Genomic DNA, 20,652 nt, shown 5'->3' on the forward strand with positions numbered 1-20,652 from the left:
ACGTTGTGGGGACACCTTTTGAGTCTGCCAGAGCCTACCCAGCGGGTTGCAATGAGTTAGCCGGGAGAAATACAGCTCGTAGGTGCATTTCCCATTGGCTAATTCATATTTCCTGCCCACCCGGTTTTCAAGCTGACTTGGCACGCCTCCTCTTCTGATGTCAGCCAAAGGACGAGCCCCTATTCCTTTTGGCTAGTGGGAGGGAATTCCCACGCTCCGATTGGTCGCTCCTCCTACTTCCATGCTGAAGATAGAACAGTGGAAGGTATGTAAGGAGATGGCCCAGTCAGAGAGCCGGGTGATCCTGTGTCTTTGGCTGGTGATGCAAAGGCTGGCTTTTCAAAGTTGCTCTGTTGCAAATAGCAGAGCAACCGGCTTCATTTTTGGAGCTAAGGAAGCCTGCCTAATTGAGGCTAAGTCAGGGGCGAAGTCCAAGTTCTCGTTTCAGATCGTAGCGGTCGCGGCTAGGAGTTCTAGCCGAAATGAGGACTAGGAAGCCGGGAGGGATTTCCCGATCAGGGTAAACCTTTCGAAGCAGGCGCCCTGCACCTATTTGAGCCTAGTTTTCACCCCCAGGCCCCCAGTAAGTGTGTGTTTCCTCTGTATTTTGTATATTCATTGTGTACGTGGGTTTACCCGAATAGACCTAATTTTATTCCACTACCTTGTATTGTGAACAAGAGATTAAAGTGCGCAGCTAATAAATAAACGTGAGATATAGTGATAAAGTAATTAAATGATTAATTACGTGACCTTGATCAGAGCGTCTGCAGCTGTGATGGAAGGGGGGGCTCAGGAACCCCCTGGAGCTAACAGATAAATACAAAAAAGACACAGCGCACAACACTCATAGTGCAATTACAAAATTATATTAACATGAACAAATTATTGGGTGAGTATTGTGCGTACATCAGTGCAGTTAAAACAAGCAGTTTCGGGATATGTTACCCAACGCCTCAAATGACTGGAACAGATGTCCTCACAGGGGTAGAATTGCTGATGGCTCTGCGGCAGGATTTCAGTAGGGCAGATGGAAAGCCTCTGTGCGTCCTTGCTCCCCAGAGCATTAGTTGAACGGGAGCTGCTGGCCCATACAGTCCCTGATGAAGAAAACTGCGGTTTTCGAAACGCGTAGGACATTCTTGCTAACAGCTCTACCTTTCAACTAGTACTTTACTGCGCGAGCTGATAGACTGAACGGTGAAATCGGCGACTCCCAGCGGTGACGTCATCCACTAGGAAGTGCTGCACACGGAGAGGAGTGAGAGTAATCAGCTGGTGTTCAGCTCAGAACAAACACTGTATGGGCCAGCAGCTCCCGTTCAACTAATGCTCTGGGGAGCAAGGACGCACAGAGGCTTTCCATCTGCCCTACTGAAATCCTGCCGCAGAGCCATCAGCAATTCTACCCCTGTGAGGACATCTGTTCCAGTCATTTGAGGCGTTGGGTAACATATCCCGAAACTGCTTGTTTTAACTGCACTGATGTACGCACAATACTCACCCAATAATTTGTTCATGTTAATATAATTTTGTAATTGCACTATGAGCGTTGTGCGCTGTGTCTTTTTTGTAACTACCTTGTATTGCCTAATGAATGATCCCGGTATATAAGTGCTAAAAGTCCTGGTCTCCCGTGACAGGCTTATACACGCACAATTTGTAAAGTTGTGATCAGGCTGAAAACTTTGATATAACCGATGCCACAAACATTGGGAAAATCTCAGCTTGTTTTATTTTAATATACAAGTGATATCTATATTAAAATTGACCTTTTTTTATCCTTTCAAAAGTAAATAAGTATAAAGCTTATGGCAGCCGTATTACATGAAAATAAAATGTGTTGTCTAGGTATTTTTAGACACCGTGATGAATCTTTATTAAAGTTATTACTTTTCTAGTTTTGCAGCAGGGCATCTATGATAAATATCCTACACTTACAAAATAAAAAACAGAAACTGCTTAGTTAACACAATTAAGCCCAATTTGTCTTCTATCCCATAACCATGTATTTGAATTGATGCAATTTTGTGTCTTCGGTCTAATTTTGTATATACCGTATACAGAGCCTATTGCCACATCTATTTATAGGGGAACAAACAGCTCAATGAAACATGGTCACATTTAAAAATCCAAATTTTTAAAAGTCTTTTCCAAATCATTGTGAAACTAATAGATGGGTTAGAGTAGCGGTGCGCAAACTGGGGGGCGCACGCAGTTGCAGAGGTCCCATGCTCTTCGCACAGGCAATTAAATGCCAGGGGACCGCCCAAGGCCTCTACTTACCGAGTTTCAGCCGGCTCCAGGACACATTACCATGGCATCATTTGACACCGCGGGGTCATGTGACATCACGATTGCCACGGTAACGTGACGTCAAACGACACCATGGGTCACGTAAGAAGGGGGGCGCACCAAGAAGGACAGCAGGCACCGAGGGGGGAAGAGAGGAGGGCAGCAAAAAGTTTGCGCGCCCCTGGGTTAGATCAGTGGTCTCCTAGCAACACCACAGACTTTTAAGTGGTCCGCAGAGGATAGCTGTCATATGCCTTCCTATTTACCTCGGTTGGCATCAGAGTTGGGCTGAACTTCTGTCCACGTGGCCATCCGTGCTCTGCACTGCAGCTTCCAACACCATCAGTACCAAATCAAGCAGCCCTCCTCCCCCCAGGTAAGATTCTTAGTGTAGAAGAGGAAGGAGTGAATGAGGAGGTGATTGAGGAGGTGGGGGGGTTGAGTGAGTGTAAAGCTATTGGGTTACAATGTATTTATACATACGGTAGCAGGTTTAAAATGGCAGCCTCTTATTGTATGGACCGGTGCTCCAATTTGTTTGTCAGTCCTCTTAAGGCAAAATGTTGGAGACTGCTGAGCAAGCTCACATAGAAAAGAAAGCTACAATATGGAATTACAGCTCATCCCGTTACAGCGCGAGCCGCTAAAAATAAAATGTATAAATTATACCATGCAGGAATCGAACCCATGACCCTTCACATGCTAGTAGGAATTCTCTAGCTGCTACACCACAGGGTTGGTGTGAGGAATCTGACACTATAAACACACGACTCTATAAACAAAATTCCATTCTATTGCATTGTGCAGTAGATGTTATGTGACCCTCCTCTGCGCTCAAATTGAAAGCCATACGTGGATGCAGCCGCGAGAGAACTGCAGATGCCGAGGTAAGTCCTCGCTCAGCTGTATACTGTGAAAGGCTGCGTTCATATATGGAGCAAACAGATACATTTCTTTATTGCAACATTGGCAATAGTTTACAATTATTGTTGTATATGCCCAAAATCTATCACTTTACAAGTTAATCTTAAGACACACGTACGTGTATATATCTGATATAAAAAATATTACTTGTCTAACACATTTGAATGTGCTCACAGGTCTGTAACCCTGCTTTTCGCCATTATCACCTAGCATACAGTACTTCCACTGCTGCAAGGGATTCTGAGAAATTACATGCAAATTCACAGTGCCACCTTTTGTCTTAAGTCCATTATTGCATGGAACCCTTAAGCCAATGCTTGGTTTTAAACATAGCCTGTGATGAGATGCTAAGCCAGTGAACCCACTCACTGACTGTTTGGACCTTGTGGGTCTCAAGTGTGAGGTTGGTTGTACTGGCTTGCCCATTTAAGACTTGAGTAGGACGGACACTTCCCTATGACTAAGGGAACTACGCATGCCAATTACTCGTTTGGCTGACAGGAGGCCTAATCTTCTGCCACTGGGAGCCTGGGGTGGGCCCTCGCCCTTTCAGTACAGCGCCTCCACCTGATGAGGGATAACCCCTCCCAGGAACCAATTACAGTAGGAAAAAACAATTGACATAACGATAACAATGCTCCACACCAAGAGTAAGTCCCCCAAAGTACTGAGGGTGCACTGGGCACCTGCCACCCGATAGCCACAGAGCAGGCTCACGCAAATGTGAGGTAGCATTACCCCTCCCCCCCTTGTGTTGATGGTGCACGGTAGGTACCTACCTGGCTACAACCATAGTATGATGGGGATCCGGGATTAGCAGGGCCGCAACGTGATCCGACAACGCGGGGTCTGCAAAATACCCTCGCCTTACGGTGTTGATCCGCCTGGTGGGGGAGCTCCAGCAGGAGTGTCTCCCGTAAAGACTATGGTGTGGCCCGTGTCTGGTCCCAGATCACATGGCGTCTGTCCGGTCACCAGTGTAGTACTGCTACTGTGCGCCAAGGGGAAGCATCCCTATCTGGGGGCCTTCCCCGCAGCACACAGTAGAAGGGGCTCAGGGCCTACTGGCAACACTAGGCCTAGTCCAGGGAAGCACTGCACATTACCTACTCTGCTCCACTGGCGCGCAGCTCTCTTCGCACCAAACTATCTTTCCTGCACTCCTCTCCTGGGACATGTACAATAATGCAATACAAATATATTCAGGGACAATACAAGGAGCTTTCAAAAAGGACTATTCATCCCACGGGCAGTATAAAGGACTCTGGGCCATCCCTTAAGGTTGGCGGAAAGGAGACTTCACCAGCAACAAAGGAAAGGGTTCTTTACAGTAAGGACAGTTAAAATATGGAATTCATTACCCATGGAGACTGATGGCAGATACAATAGATTTGTTAAAAAAAAAAAAAGTTGGACATCTTTTTAGAAAGGAAAAATATACAGGGATATACCAAATAAGTAAACATGAGAAGGATGTTGCTCCAGGGATTAATCCGATTGCCAATTCTTGGAGTCAGGAAGGAATTTATTTTTCCCCTTATGAGATATATCATCTAATGATATCACTTGGGTTTTTTGTTTGCCTTCCTCTGGATTAATAAGCAAGTATAGATATAGGATAAAGTATCTGTTGTCTAAATTTAGCATAGGTTGAACTTGATGGCAACTAAGCAGTCCCTTGCAGAGCCACGTAGTATGGCGGCCGCACCTTCGATTGCACCTGCGCAATCACCAAGATGGCGGCCCCCACACACAAACCGGGCCAGCTGCAGAGCTCCAGCGGCTCCATAGAACCTGGCTGCTCTCCCCCACCCATCACTGGAGGTACTGTAAGGGGCAACACACACACTTTTTTTTTTTAATGTTCAAGTTATTCACAACATTCCTCATTGCCAAGATCAGCATATGGTGCCAAGATCAGCATATGGAATGCCCCCACATACCAAGCCTTGAGAAAGCGTTTCAATCGCGAAATGTGCGCGTCGGCATCCGTCACGTGCGCAGTCAGTATTGACGTGGCAGCCTTCCAAGTTGCAGAGCAATTAGCTGTCAGACTGAGCGCGTGTACTCCCTTCGATACTGGGCAGGAGTTTATGTGGTGACACGGCAGCTCATGGTGAGGGTAGGGCTGGCTCTTTCTCCCGATACACAGTTTGATTTAGTGGTATTAGCATCCCTGACTGTGGCAGCACATTCATGAATATGTGCACAGGCATACTTACAGCCACACCGTCTATAGGGATTTATTAGCCACTGTACTTATGCTCTGTGTATGATAGCTAGCTCTTTAGCATCAGGAGTGTATTAGCTGTTTATAGGTGACTATATATGGGAAAATAATAAGTGGTATGTACGATTTATTACCTATTACTGGAGCAGTACAGTACATGTAAGGTGAGAGCACACAGACAATTGTGCATAGATCTATTGCCTTATACAGAGGCATCACTATCTGCCTCATATTATCCACCCACACATCACCTTGGTACTTGTCTGATACCCAAGACAGGTTTTTTGCAGCCCCTCCCCACCCTTTGCCTATACCCAACCACCACATTTAGGGAATACTGCATATCAGTTCTCTGGGAACGTTTGATCTAATACACCTCAAATTGTTCCTCTATTACGTTAACCCGGAGTGTCACATACACATATATATTAACCCTAGGATGAGTGTGTCATTTGTTGTATTTTAAACACTCATCATTTTAATCAGTTTGGCATTAAAGATTATTTTTAATATTATCATATTACTTTACTGGGGGTATCAAGTGCCATCAGTGGGTTCTTGCTTCTTTGCCGTTTACCTACTACGTCACCCACTAGCACCTTACCCCTCCACACTTATTATTTAGCTGAAGCGGGGTTCACCATGACAGAACTTTATGGAATGTATGAAACTTTTTTTTTTATTATAAACTTTCATGTAATTTAATACTTGTCTAAAGTCCAGCTTTCATTGGCATGCTTCTATTCCCTATATTGAAGAGTTCTTAGATCAGGTTCTCACTTCCAGGGCTGCTCATGCCTTCTATGTTTGAGGTAGGTACAGGCATGGAACACAAAGGTTAGCTTTATTTTAAAGCACAGAGTGCACTAGAGTATTGCAGAGCAGACAATTATATTAATGTTAACCAGCAGAAGTTTTGGTATTTAATAACACCATACTTAAACAGGAATAACCAAGATTAATGTCATGGCCCTTCTACTTTGGTGAAGAAACGAAAGATGAACATACCTTCGTAAAGTATGGCATTACATCAACGGATTGGATCCAGCTGTCCTCAACCGGTTTATATTGTTTAAGGATTTTGTATTAGCCAAAAATATTTTAAAAGGCTAAAAAAAAAAAGAAGGTTATTGCCACATTAATTTAAAAAACAACTTTATTTATAACTGACAAAGGTGGTTCCCTCAGAATGCCTCAATCCCCTTATTACTATGCACTCTGCATGAGCTATGCAACAGTCACCAAATATGTGCACTGCACAACTGATGTACAGTAGCACTACATTACAATTAAAGACACCTGCAATGTTTTAGAAGCCAATGATTAGTGTGCTCTAAAGCCCTACCAAACCTGACAAGATATTAATTGTACCTAGTACTGTCACACAAGTGGCACAAGCGAGGAGCAAAGCCATCCTACGCGTAGCATGTCATATCCATGCAGCAAAATGGGAAACAGTACATCAAGAGAAGACCCTCCACCCATTGGAGCACTTGGTATCTGCACTTTTTTGTGGTAAACAATTTAAAATCCCAAATCAGGAATGTATATGTATAGTTTGCAGTTGAAAGAAGTTACTTGAACAATACTCTAAAGAAAAAGCTTGGTTGCAGTGCAGTGTCATAAAATAGATTTTTAGCATTGACCTCTTCTCTATTAAAGTTAAGAAATTGTAGCAGCCCCAACAATTCTGAAGAGAGGCAGACATATTTACAACATACAGTACAGTATAGCCTTTCCTGGTTCACTCCAGCTCGTTGCATCAAATCTTTGACCACGTTGGCCGTAGTCTACCGAGAACCTCCCTCAAAAAAAAAAAAATACAAATAAATAGAAGTCCATGACCCGTCCTGGATCAGTCACCACAGCTTCCGCATATTACAAGTAATATTCCTGCTTTTCCTGGCAGGAGGCACTGTTCTCCATCTGTAACGATTTGCTTGCCTCCTCATCTGGATTTTCGTTGGTACGGTAGCTGCCTTTGTGTTTGTATAGGTAGACTGTTATCACCACCAGGACAATTAATAGAGTTATGAAAACAGCAGAAATTACCCCTAAAAGAGAAAGGCGTTGGGTGTATTAAATTTTTTTTATAAATAAATAAAAGGAAATCAATGTACTGAGTCAAACACTTTGTGCAATGCGCTATGTCAAAACACCTTAACATGCGATTTGTTATTACCTGCAATGACCGCAATATCAAAGCCTTCCATATCAGATGAGGAGTTGGTGGTTTCCTTCATGGGAGGTGGAGTAAGTACTTCAAAACAGGAAACAAAATAGACGTCACAACTATGAAACAGCCCAGGGGAAGAAAAAAACCCACATATTCATTTTGGCAAATATCTTAACAATTTACAGTAAGAGGGACTTTTACCTTACCAGCCAGAAGACCACTTAAAGCTGCAGTTCAAGCAATATCCTGCATGTGTTTTTTTTAATAAATCAGTTCTGTAGCAAGAAAAAATACTTTCAGCATTGTCTGTTAAAAAAAACAAAACACAACTTTGAAAGACCATTTTTCTTGTATTCTATTTTAACAAGCATGTTTGTTCCTAAAGCAACCATTTACATTTCCCATATCTAAAGATGTCGCCAAACTTCGCCGATCAATAGACGGAGAACGAATTGACCGGCAGCTATGCAGTTCTTTAGGCAAGTAGAGATTGCCCACATGAAACTATTGAAGGTTTATATATAAAAAATAAAAAATAAAATAAAAAACAAAACCACACACCACCACCCACGAAAGCTTGAACTGCAGCTTTAACTCCATACTATTTAGGACAGTGTTTTTCAACATTGGGTTCCTAGGCATTCCTAAAGTGTTCCCTGTAATTGACAAGTAATTTGAAGACTGTACCAAATACAGGAGAATTTGCAATGCATCCGATCTCAGACACACTGTTAGAGTGTTGAGGGACACAGTTACTCGCCCCCCACCCCCCTAAAAAAATAATTATATATGAAATTCCTAATAAGAACATTCGTTTTTTATAACAGTTTATGGTATTACATTTACACTTTACTACAATTAGTCCTAGTTACATAGCAGATGAGATTGGAAAAAGACATGCGTACATCAAGTTCAACCTATGCTAAATTTAGACTGGTACTTAATACTATATCGGTACTTACAGTATATTAATACAGAGGAAGGCAAACAAAAATCCCAGTGACACATTATCCAATGATCTCTTAAGGGGAAAAATAAATTCCTTCCCGACTCCCAACAATTGTCAATCTGATTTCTCCCTGGACCAACATCCTTCTCATGTTTAGTTATCATATCGCCTCTTTTCTAATGTAAAGAAATCTAATTTAGCTAGCCTCTCCTATTTGAAATACATTATATTAATATGTATTAAATGAGAACAGGACCCTAAGTCACATCACAATGTCAAGTTGCCAGGACATTGTTACACTCAGAGAGAGGGCTGCAACAATTCAGAGCTGGAGCTTTTGCACCCAGAAGGGGAATCCAAGTGGCATTTAGGATGATCCGTTTGTGTCATAAAGCAGGCCAAGGTTGCATTTCAGTAAAACTGAAGCAACCCGGATTTTTTTTAAACATTTTTTTCTTAATCTATATTTAGTTTTGCACAGTACAGGCATACCCCTGTTTAAGGACACTCACGAGTAAGGACATATCGCCCATTAGGCAAACGGCAGCTCGCGCATGCGCCTGTCAGCACGCCCTGAACAGCAATACCGGCTACCTACCTGTACCGAAGCTTGCACAAGCGGGGAGACTATAGAGCCTGTTATAAATGCGTTATTTACATCAGTTATGCACGTACAGTATATGACGATTGCAGTACAGTGCATGCATCCAAGTACACAGAAATAGGCGATTTGGGGTTACACATGAAGACTTGCACACAATCCAAATGCTCTTGAGACCAACAGATCTTACCTGCCCCAGAGTTTGGTGTAGGTCCAAAGTCCATAGTGTAGGTTTGCACACAAATATTTCACCCTTTTTTGCTTTAGTAGTCAAACTGCATGAAGAGAAAATATATTCAAAAAGGCAAGCATAACCTACATTAAAATAAGACACCATTGTCTTGTTACGTTACACAGCTATCCTTATGAAATGGTGATGAGGGAGAGGTATATAGAGACTCACACATTCAGACCAGACAGCACTCTGAGCATAAAAATAGGTACAGCAGGGCCCGCTTCTCGGCGGCACCGAGAAGGGGGCCACCATCTTGGATCTTAAATCGCGCATGCGTAGACCATAGGTCGCGCATAATGCAAAAATGCCGATTTGTGCAAGCAAACACCTGAAAACCGCCGGATCCGCTTTCCGGTGATTTTCACTATACGGCAGGCCCCTGGAACGGAACCCGCCGTATATCCGGGGCCCTCCTGTACACTTTTTTTTGCCATGTCACTGGTTATACAGGCATACCCCGGTTTAAGGACACTCACGAGTAAGGACATATCACCCAATAGGCAAACAGCAGCTCGCGCATGCGCCTGTCAGCACGTCCTGAACAGCAATACCAGCTCCCTACCTGTACCAAAACTGTGCGCAGGCGGGGAGACTATAGAGCCTGTTACAAATGTGTTTTTTACATCAGTTATGCACGTATATGATGGAAGTACAGTACATGCATCGATAAGTGGAAAAAAGGCAGTGCTTCACTTTAAGTACATTTTCGCTTTACATACATGCTCCGATCCCATTGCGTACGTTAATGCGGGGTATGCCTGCATAGAGGAGTTGCCAGGCAAGTTACCCCTCTGGAGACACAAAAATATCCAATTTAACTCATGCAAAAACAACCCTCTCTTCCTCCCCCTAAAGTGTACATCCTTATACTGAAATAGAAGGGGTCTTAAAGGCCCCCAATCCAGCTGATATGCAGATAAGAGCAGCTGGGAGATTGATTTATTTAACAAGCTTCAGCCACTGTCAGAAACTAGTACAGCACTTACTAAATGGTAAAATTGGAGGGTTATGTGACAGTTCACAATGAAGTGTAAGGTAGCAGAGTTACAGTAATTTCCTTAATACAAATTTTCTAACATCCCAAACATTAACACAACACTTTATCAGCCAAGTGAGCTGCAAACCATCAAATGCACTGGGTCCAGAAAGCAGCGCAATTATTCCACCAACATATTTTCACACTGAGAGACGCTACATTGCTTGTTTAGATTTCCTTTAAAAGGAAACATTAATAATAATTATATATATATATATATATATATATATATATATATATATATATATATATATATATATATATATATATATATACTTCCCCTCTTCACATGAAAGCTACAATACAGTCCAAAAAAAAAAAAAAAAAGTCGAGACTATTTACCTGGAGGGCCAAGTATACTGTATAACACTTGTTCAGCTTTAACCCAACAGAATAAATCAGAGACTTTGTTTACCAGAACCCAAACATGCCTAGTAATCTGGGACAAAATCATTGTCAGCTAAATAAGGCCTGTTCCGGGTGGCTGCTACGCGACGGCCGTGCTACCGTGCGCCCGTCTGTCGGATTTCAGGTTGATCAGTGGGAGTGTTCAAACTGAAAACTCCACCGGCGCCAAAAGTGCACCGTTGACGCAGCTACATTTTGGCGCTACAACCAGAAATGATATTTGGGGCTGTAGTCGCATCACGTGAGCTGGTTCAGCGAACTAGCTCCGTGACACATTCGCCCCACCCCCAAACACAACAACCCGACTCCTGAAGCCTGAACACAGATCGCTGGGCTGCAGGAGCACGCGGGGGAGGCGCGCACGGACGCTCGCATCCGTAGCAGCCACCCTGAACTCGGCCCAAGGGAGGCAATAAAGTGGACTGCCTGGAAGGTAAACAGACATCAGCGCCCCCCTCCACCCCCCAAAAAAACGGTCAGATGTAAAGCCACGTGCCTTAGGCTGCGTCCATGGTTACTAATTGCGTGCTGAGGCGCGCGGAGGCTGAGGGAAAGCGGGTGCTTTCCCTGGCCTTAGACTACGCGCCGTCCGGGGGCGGGCCAGTGACGTCACGGAGTTGGTTAGCCCTCATTGGGCAAACCGCTCACGTGACCGGCACTGCGCTCCGGCACTGCGCTCCGGCAAGCGCAAAAATTTTAAATTTAGCTAAGGCGCTTCCGCAAGCGAGCCCCTGCTAAAGCCGCTCTCATTGCGGCTTCAGGGGCTAAGTGCCGAGCGTAAGCGCTGACCATGTCCGAGGCCTTAGGCAGAGCTCAGGCTGGCTGCTACGTCCACGCGCCTCTGCTGTGCGCTCCTGCAGTCCAGCAATCTATACTCAAACTGCAGGAGTTGGGTCGCTGCGTTTGGGGGGGTGGGGGGGGGGGGGCGGCGACACGATCGCTCAGTGTGCGGACACGATCGCTCAGTGTGCCCCTGTATGAACACAGCCTTAATGCATCCATAGTAAGACAAAATGGCAGGTGCCACATTGACACATTTTTCTGGTTTATTAAAGGCTTGATAGAAAGCTTGGACAATACTAGTCTAGATGGAAGTGATAATCTAATGCACAGCCCAAAACACACTGCCTGCAATTTGATTCCTGATTGTAAAGTCTGGCTCTTATTTTTTCCATCCAACTCCCTACCCCTTAAAAGTGGCAGTATTGTTCTGCGCCGGCTCCCTGGAGAGATCGTACACGGCTGAAACCAGGGCAGTTTTGCACATGCAAACAGCCCCTTTATATTTATGTATGCTAAATAAACTCACACACAGAGCAACCACGTGAGCAAATCCAGGTCAGAAGAGACAAGAGGGCTACACCTAGGCAGCTCCAGTCACTGAAAGGTCTTGGCAAGTATTCATGGCTCTCAAAACAAACTCCTTTGGCACACGCGCTTGCAGAGCTCCTAACATCTCCATCTAGACAAGAACTAAAAAAAAACAAGAACTACACAAACATGCACAGAAAACGGGTTTGATAAGAGCCATGCAACCAGCTTTGTATGGCTTTGCAACGCCACAACATGCTCGCATGTTTCCTCCCCCCCCCCCCCCCCCCCCCCGCAGGATGTAAGTCACAGACTCGGGGCAGGTTTGTGGTTAGACACTTGGAAGCAGTGCTACCCTCCATACGCATAATCATCTCCTTCAGGCAGCACACGCTGCTCCCATACCTAACCCTGGGACTCACCGTGTTCCTGTCAGTGCTGCCTCAGGTGCAGCTGATGTATGCAGGGTGCGTGCTGCTGGCTACAGGTGCAGTACTGGTTCTAATCAGCAGCTCTCGCTGGCTGCCACGCCCAAAACTTAACCCCTTCCTGGCCAGATCGTGCAATATCAAGTTCCTGAAAGGAAGGAGAACTATAGCCAAGTGGTGTTCCTATGAATCTTATTAACAAACAATGCACATGCGCCTATCCCGCATTCACTGTTGGCATTTAGAGCGCAGGGACCCAGAATGATGTAAAATGTGCACATTATAGCCTGAAGTATAGTGAAGATTTAATGGGGTGATTCTGACCATATTGCGAAACTCAGTGGGGATGGATAATTGCCAGCCTGCCATCATGGGACTGGAATTCAGTTCTGCTTTTCCAAATCTCCATTGTCCATATTAGAGATCTAACAATACACCAGGATTAGACGGATTCATTTGAACAAATTGGGTTTAAGAAGTAGGGGGACATAGTTATATGTAGGTGTCATGGGGAGTGTGTTGGTCTCGTGTGTTGGTCTCGTGTGTTGGTCTCGTGTGTTGGTCTCGTGTGTTGGTCTCGTGTGTTGGTCTCGTGTGTTGGTCTCGTGTGTTTCATACTCACATGATGATCAGGGTGCAGGACTGCCCTCTGTTGCATGCTGACCCAAAAAGCCAGTCCAAGACCAAACATTTTTTTATATTGTCTTTTGGTTTCTTTATTTTCATCTGAGCAGAAGCACTGTGCAATCCGCCAGTAATTATACATTTAGTTAAAAATCATTTTTGTTGGGGCCTTTTAAAAATATAAAATAATAAATGGACGGTATTATGACTTTAAAAATGGTTTATAACTTAACATGTCTGGACTTTATAATTTTACTCCAACATAGCTACATGAACCTTTTTTGTCACATTCTAATGTTTAATCCTTTATGGTGTTATCGAAGGTCAAAGTAGCAGGTGGCCCCCCATCTTAAAAGGTATTGCAACCTGCATTACATTGTGAGTAATTTGGTCTAGAAACCCCAAGCCAACAGTTTAATATTTATTTTCGCACATTTGCACATGTCAAACGCAATTTCAATTGTGCTTCTGTGTGCCTATGTACCAACCTCAAAAGCTAACCTTCTACGCCAGCAGCATTAGGCTGCGCTCAGACAGGGCGCTACGCCCGCATACTTTCCTCCGCCGCGCGCTCCTGCAGCCCAGTGATTTCTGCTCAAACTGCAGGAGTTGGGTCGCGGCGTTTGGGGACGTGGCGGGGGCATAACGTACACGTCACGGAGCTGGTTCGCCTTGATTGGCTGAACCAGCTCGCGTCACGCGACTGTAGCCCAAAATGTCAATTTGGGTTGTGATGGCAGAACGTCGCAGCGACAACGCTGCACTTTGCTGCCGGTGGAGTTTTTAGTTTGAAAACTCCCACCGAACAACCCAAATTTGCGACAGACGTGCGCATGTCTCAACGCGCCCTGTCTGAGCGAGGCCTTAAAGGGATTTTTTTTCATTTGTTTTGAAGCATAGAAATGGACTTTAAATCAGATGTAAATTATATGTACTAAAAAAAATGTTTCTGTGTGCAACAAAATCAATTAAGGGCATTAGAAACTCTAAAAAGACTTAATAGTGTTAGCGCTATGTATCAACCCAAAAATGTATTTGACGCAGAACAGATAAGATGGAATCCTGGATATCCAGTAGAAATAGTTCCAGTCCCAAGATGATCAACAGTCTCTAAATCTTTGGGTTCTCAGATGAGAACCCAAAGATTTAGAGACTGTTGATCATCTTGGGACTGGAACTATTTCTACTGGATATCCAGGATTCCATCTTTTTGGACTCATTAGGCGCCGGTATCTCTTTTTTGTTATATGCTGTCTATTCTGATTGTACTGTCAGTTTGTCACCAGGCTGCCTTTCTACCATAGGGCTCACCCTCAGAGTAGGGTCAATTGTTTAAATTCCCATTAGCGCTATTTCACATCACCTTTTTTTCTTTTTTTTCTGACGCAGAACAGATGTTTCATTGTATAGGTTAAATAAAAACAGTATTATTTTCACAGTATGGCTTTTATGAATATTTTATAATAATAATTGGTATTTACTAGTTCTAAATAAAAGTACACATAATTATGTTTTAATTTAAATTGTATTTAGGTTTTCAACATGTGGACTGCATTACAAATCGTTTTAAACAAGAAAGTTGACGTCATATGTATGAAGTCTTCGCATATAGGATACACATTTTTTAAAGGTTTGTATTACTTGTATTATCACTGACATTTTGACGCACCCATTTTTTTTTTAGAAATAAAATCTTAGTAAATAGGCCCCAAAGGGTTTAATTACAGAGATCATATTCCTTTTTTAACATTGTTATTCCAGTAAATAATTTTTTTCAGAAAATGTAAAATATATATATTATCTCCACACTGGAGAACTCTGATAAAAATAAGAATTATTCTGTGTTATAAATGGTGATGTGATTGCAATGCCTTAAATCAGGGGTGCCCAAACTTTTCAGTCTGTGATCCACCTGTCTGGTCGCGGGCCCTCTCCCCCCCCCCCCCCCCCCAACTTACCTGTTCTCCGGCGTCTTATGATGTCACAACATCATGTGACCCCACGCCGTGTTGCCATGGCGATGTGTCGCCAGTAGCCGCTGGAGACCAGGTAAGTGAGTAACAGAGGCCAGGTGTTTAATTTAAATGCTTTGGAGAAGAGAGCGGGGCCCCTAAACGCAATCCCCGCCCCAGAGAATCTCAAGGGGTGCATCACCCAGTTTGCGCACCCCTGCCTTAGATGCTGCTTAAAGCTCTTCATCAAAGTCTACTGGCTACAAAACCTAATCAACGTCTACTGGCTGCAAAACCTAGATTGAACATCTTTAGATGTAGGTGATGTTTACAAAACTGAATTAATCACCAATTATAAAATGCCACATTTCTGTTGAGTTTCCGGCATATTCTTTCCTCATCTCAAAATGTGTTAGCCCTACTTCAGTGATCATGTTCCTCCACAGATTTCCTCTCGAATCCCATTATGTTTCAACATAAAGTCTCAGTTTAAGGAGCCGCATCGATCCTGCAGGTTGGTAGAATTGTCATCATTTGTGACACCTTTGAATGGACCAACACGAGTATTGTTTAAATTGGAAAGTATAGCACACAGACCTTTTTACAACCTCACAGATATCTTCGTTAAGTTGAATCTCAAATCACAACGTTTTTTTTTTACAATAACATTAGAAAACAAAAGATGATTGGGGCAGAGCGGTGTAAACTCTGTGACCGATTGCTTCGGACTATATTGAATTATCTTCTTAGACTATTGTTATGTATCAAGAAAAGTGTATTTTTTTTATAGACTGCACCAGTTTTACTCACTGTACTTATGTAAAAAAAAAAAAAAAGTAAATCAAGTCCTTTGACATCCAGTAAAGAGTTTAACTGATTTATGTACAGTATTGTGAATTATTATTTATTTATTTATTTATAAAATATTTTACCAGGAAGTAATGCATTGAGAGTTACCTCTCGTTTTCAAGTATGTCCTGGGTGGTATTTTATAAGGTGGTATTTTATTGAATGGCAGCAGCATGTACCACTGGTAGCATAACATAATAGGTAAATTAATTTTATGGAGAATATAGTTAAGTAATCAATAATAAGGGGGATAGGAAGTTAATTTATAAAAGTAAATGCTAACATCACTTGTGTTTGTGACTTGTTTGATTTATGTCTATTTGCTAAGCACATTTCTGCTAAACAATGAACATAAATAATTGTGGCAAATATCCATTATATCAGTTGCAAATATGACTCATTTAGAGAGCGGGTGCACAACAATAGTACAAATGATGTCACTTTTAGATAAAATACACATAATACAGTATGTTATGGTTATGAAAACCTGCAATCAATAGGAGTATGAATTGCTTTTGACTGATACTGATGGTCTAAAAAGCAGCATAAACGTCTCCAGTTGTTTCAGTTTACTATCAGGATGGTAAAACAAGCATTATAATATTAGTGAATGCTACATGGCAGCTTAAAAGTGGTTCTTAGGCTATGGCCCCAGTGGTTACTGTTGCACGTGCACCTGGCAGCGCGTGCACAGATAAAAGCCGCGATCTGTGCTCTGTTGGGAGCCATGGGATGCGCGGGGGGTGGGGCCATGAAGGGGCATATCTGCCCTTCCATGATTGGCTGCCGGGCGACCACGTGATCGCGTTGAGGCAAGGAAAGACAAAATTCTTGTCTTCCCTGCCAGCGTACGCATCATCGCGCTTTGCGCGCCCACACACACGGCCAGTGGGGCCTGCACCATAGAGGACTGTGCTGTGGTGTATGGGCGCGCGCGACGCAGCCTACCCTGGGGACCTGGCCAAAGTTTGCATCTATCTTCCATTTTCCAATCTTCCATTTTCCAATTTTTGTAAATGTTTTAGACTTTATACAATAATACAAAGATATGTTAAAATGACCCCAGCTTAGATGAAGTTGCTGGATATGTATATATGTTCATGGTACTGTACATGGAACAGTTAAGCTTGTTGCAAACGGGTGTCAGTAAAGGCACATGAAGCCAAGGGAGGTTGTTCTATTAGAACATGAAGATTTTACTTTCGGATTCAAGTAAAGGGGAGGAAGTATATGTTGTATAAAAAAGTACTGTGAGCAGTGAGTCTGTTTTTATCACATGACAAAGGGTAGGTTTGTCCTCCCCCACCCCTCCCTGAAATTTTGTGGCTGTTTATTCAGTCCTCTATGGAGAGACAAAAAAAACAAACAATTGCGGTAAAGTCCCGCGGAAGTGGTTAATCCCTTGTATGCAGTCGTCTTTTTCTACTTTGCACATTATGAAAACCAGACCAAACAATTGAAAATAAAAAGTATGGGTGATTACTTTAAAGCAGCAATATTTTTTTTGTTACCATATTTGGAACAAAGAGCCCCTGAAGCTAAACCCCAGCCCCCCAGGCTACGGGGAGCCCCCGATTACTGAGATATTTCATTTAGGAAATATCCGTACAAGTAGAATGCCCGAATGCTCTGCGAAAACAGCATTTCTTCGGGAGCTCAACTTTTTACGAATTTGTCTGACTTCTAAAAAAAGTCAACTCTATATATGTATATTTTTTATTTGATTGTGCGAAAATTCAGCTAAGCGGAAGTGAAAATTTGCTTAAAAGTGACTCAATTATAAAAGTACTTCAACAAACGTAAAAACAAAAAAAACACTGAAAAAAAGCACAAAATAATGACTTAAGGGGGAATTGCATGCTATCACATGTTTTTTTTTGAATAAGAAAAGGTTTGAACGAACCTTTGTGGGTTTGCGAGGAAATAGAAAAGGTTGTCCAAAATATCACGGGCTGACACATTTGCCCATCACTACAGTACTTAAAGGAATATTTGTCCATGAGAAACAATATCGTCACTGGGGTCAGCCTTACTCTGGCTGTCAATAGAATGCGTTGACGTCATTGTGAGATGATGTTGCATCTTTGTGTGTCCGTGCAAGAACTATCAACGGTAAAAACGTTAATATCTTGGCAATTTGAAGGGTCTCTGGAGTTTTGAGTGCCATGGTTTTGGAGGGGATTGCTGCTTTTAATAAAGTGTTCCATTACCACTATCATGTCATCTTCGATGTGAAAAGGACCCCACTGGCAAGTCCTTCTCTTAGAACAGAAGCTCGAAACTCTAAAGATACATTATTGAACCAGAGGTGGGCACTGGGGGTGGGGGGTTAACTTTTGCTTTCATGCTGCAGTGGTCACAAGGCCAGAGAACCCTGCAAGAGCAATTGTCCAAATGAGGTATCCCATATCCTGCCTACTGCTGTTTTCATGGGACCGGACATTCTCTATGAGCAGAATGACCTGGCATTCTCCGAAAGCTTGCAAGTTAATTGAACCAGGTTACATTAATATTGTATACCGTGCAATATTATACAAGATAATTAAATATTGAAAAGTGTCCCGAGACATGCCTCCGTATTTCATGCATTGAATGGAACTACGCTTCTTTCTATCACTTTATACAGTATTTACAACAATAAACAGCACTCGTTTAACCTGTTCACAGCATAATTTGAATTTCATCAGATTCTATATCACTAGAGAAAACGACATGCGTAGGAAGTCCAGCAGTGCATTGTGGACGGAAAAATTAGAAATAAAGCAGTCCAACTTTTTGCTTTGGAATGTGTCTATGATATTTGGCCAAGAACCAACACAGTGCAGACTGCCATGATTTTTATTATAATTATAATTAAGAATGTCTTATTTAGTCTCATAAGGAGGAAGCATAAAAGAATATGCAATCTTATTACAGTACCTGATGTTGCAATAAAGGGATTCTACTCCTTCCTATGGAATATAAAAGGAATGTGTTTGGCATACATGCTTTTTTTGCATACAGTATGCCCAATTATCAGTGTTCCCAAGGAGTTCACAATTTGTGATATGTTCTTTGAGGCTGCTTTGTAAAAAAAAAATCACCATAACCCGTGTCTGGTATTTACAGATAAAGTTACGTGGGCATGGATCATAGAGACATCCCCATTCTTTAACCCTGCTATTCGGAGCCAGATGTAACAGAGGGGTGAAATTATGCTTGTGTGCTCTTATACAAAAGGAAAAGTAGCAACGCCAGAGAAGGAGAACAATGGGCATGTGTGCATGTGACTTCATAAGGCAATAACAGTGAGGAACAGGGGAGAGGACGCATCATTTCTTCATTTAACACATCCAATATTGTATTATAATAAAGTCGTGTAGCAACCCTAAAAAAGAATCGAAGACTTCAGCCCCACGCTTTACAGTCCTGCCACATTACTGGAATGTGGTAACATTGGGAAATTCCCAGTTAAAAACAAAAATGCCACTAATGGGTGCACTACAAGAAACTGATTTAAAAGCCACCATTATAACGCTGTGTGACCATTTGTAATAGGAGACCTTACACAAAGCCTGCTACAAAGATAGGATGTTCATGTTATGTGAACATAAGAACTAACCTTTAAAGTTAGAACATTAGTACTTACCTTACAAGCACATGCAGCTGCTGTGTGTGCTCTACTTGAACTGTTCCTAGGTTAGTAAGAATTTTTAAGTGGCAAAGGTTATTGCTCACGCAGTTTAAGGCGTTTCCTTGTTCTTACCTTTCCAGTTTCACAACAAGAGCAGGAATGTACTGTACAGTCACTAGGGTTTTTTTATTTATTTATTTAACACACTGTGAGCCAAACCTATAAAGGAGCGAAGAGAAAAGGTGTAAAGAGGAAGATAGGTAGACAAATATAATGGAGAGAAAAGAATGAGCGAGATAGAGAAGAAAAGGGAAAAGAGAAAAATAAAGATGAGAAAAAGAATGCTACACATGCAAAGAGGTAAAGCCACGCGACCTTAATCTTGTAATGAAGATGATCCATGAAACCATGTTATAGGAATAGCATCTCTCCCATTGACCTGGATGGGAGTTTCTGTGATCGAGAGTTACCTGATCAGTACTATCACAGTTTCATGAATAACCACCAGAGTACACCAATAAATCAAATTAACAGCTAAATTACTGTATAAATGAGAAATAACTTTAGCTCAGTACATAATGTTGACGTTTCAGTCCTGCGTTTGGGGATGGAAACACTGCCATTCTGCAATAATGCTAATAAATTGTAAATTATTTGTAATGAAAATACAGGAAGTCCTCGCTCTCCAACGTTTCACTTTACAATGAATGGTATATCCAACGCTTTACAATGCAACCCTATGGGCCGTTTTTCGACACCCGAATGCGTTATCCAGCGCTCACCGCCACTGATTAACATGGGACTCACTTTACAACGGTTTCACTATCCAACGCTACTTCCAGACCGGATTCCGCTGGATAACCGAGGACTGCCTGTACTAAAAGGTATTGCAACCGATATCCATCTGAAGGAATGGTAGATATCAACCGAGGGTTGAGGCTCTGATAAGGGTCCAGGGACTTAACCACGGCCCCACATTGATAAGGTATTTAAATGATCACTAAGGGAGTGATACATACTT

At 42.6% G+C, this 20,652-nt stretch overlaps 1 protein-coding gene across 3 annotated transcripts; it reads right to left on the minus strand.

Moving 5' to 3' along the window:
• Nucleotides 1-6,587: 6,587 nt before the first annotated feature.
• On the minus strand, nt 6,588-19,783 carry SMAGP (small cell adhesion glycoprotein). 3 transcript variants are annotated; one of them, XM_075591626.1, is made up of 5 exons: nt 19,647-19,777; nt 12,588-12,741; nt 9,366-9,450; nt 7,632-7,709; nt 6,588-7,503 (listed from the first exon to the last, which is right to left on the minus strand). In XM_075591626.1, the coding sequence occupies exons 3-5, from the start codon at nt 9,397-9,399 to the stop codon at nt 7,328-7,330; spliced, it is 288 nt and encodes a 95-aa protein (XP_075447741.1). In that variant the 5' UTR covers nt 9,400-9,450; nt 12,588-12,741; nt 19,647-19,777; the 3' UTR covers nt 6,588-7,327. The 3 variants fall into 3 exon arrangements, with proteins under 3 accessions (XP_075447741.1, XP_075447742.1, XP_075447743.1); XM_075591627.1 differs by lacking the exon at nt 12,588-12,741 and having other exon boundaries at nt 19,647-19,783; XM_075591628.1 differs by lacking the exons at nt 12,588-12,741; nt 19,647-19,777 and having other exon boundaries at nt 7,632-7,741.
• Between the last annotated feature and the right edge of the window lie 869 nt (nt 19,784-20,652).

This window comes from Ascaphus truei, chromosome 3, assembly GCF_040206685.1.
Source record: "Ascaphus truei isolate aAscTru1 chromosome 3, aAscTru1.hap1, whole genome shotgun sequence".
In the NCBI taxonomy this organism is placed as follows: Eukaryota; Metazoa; Chordata; class Amphibia; order Anura; family Ascaphidae; genus Ascaphus; species Ascaphus truei.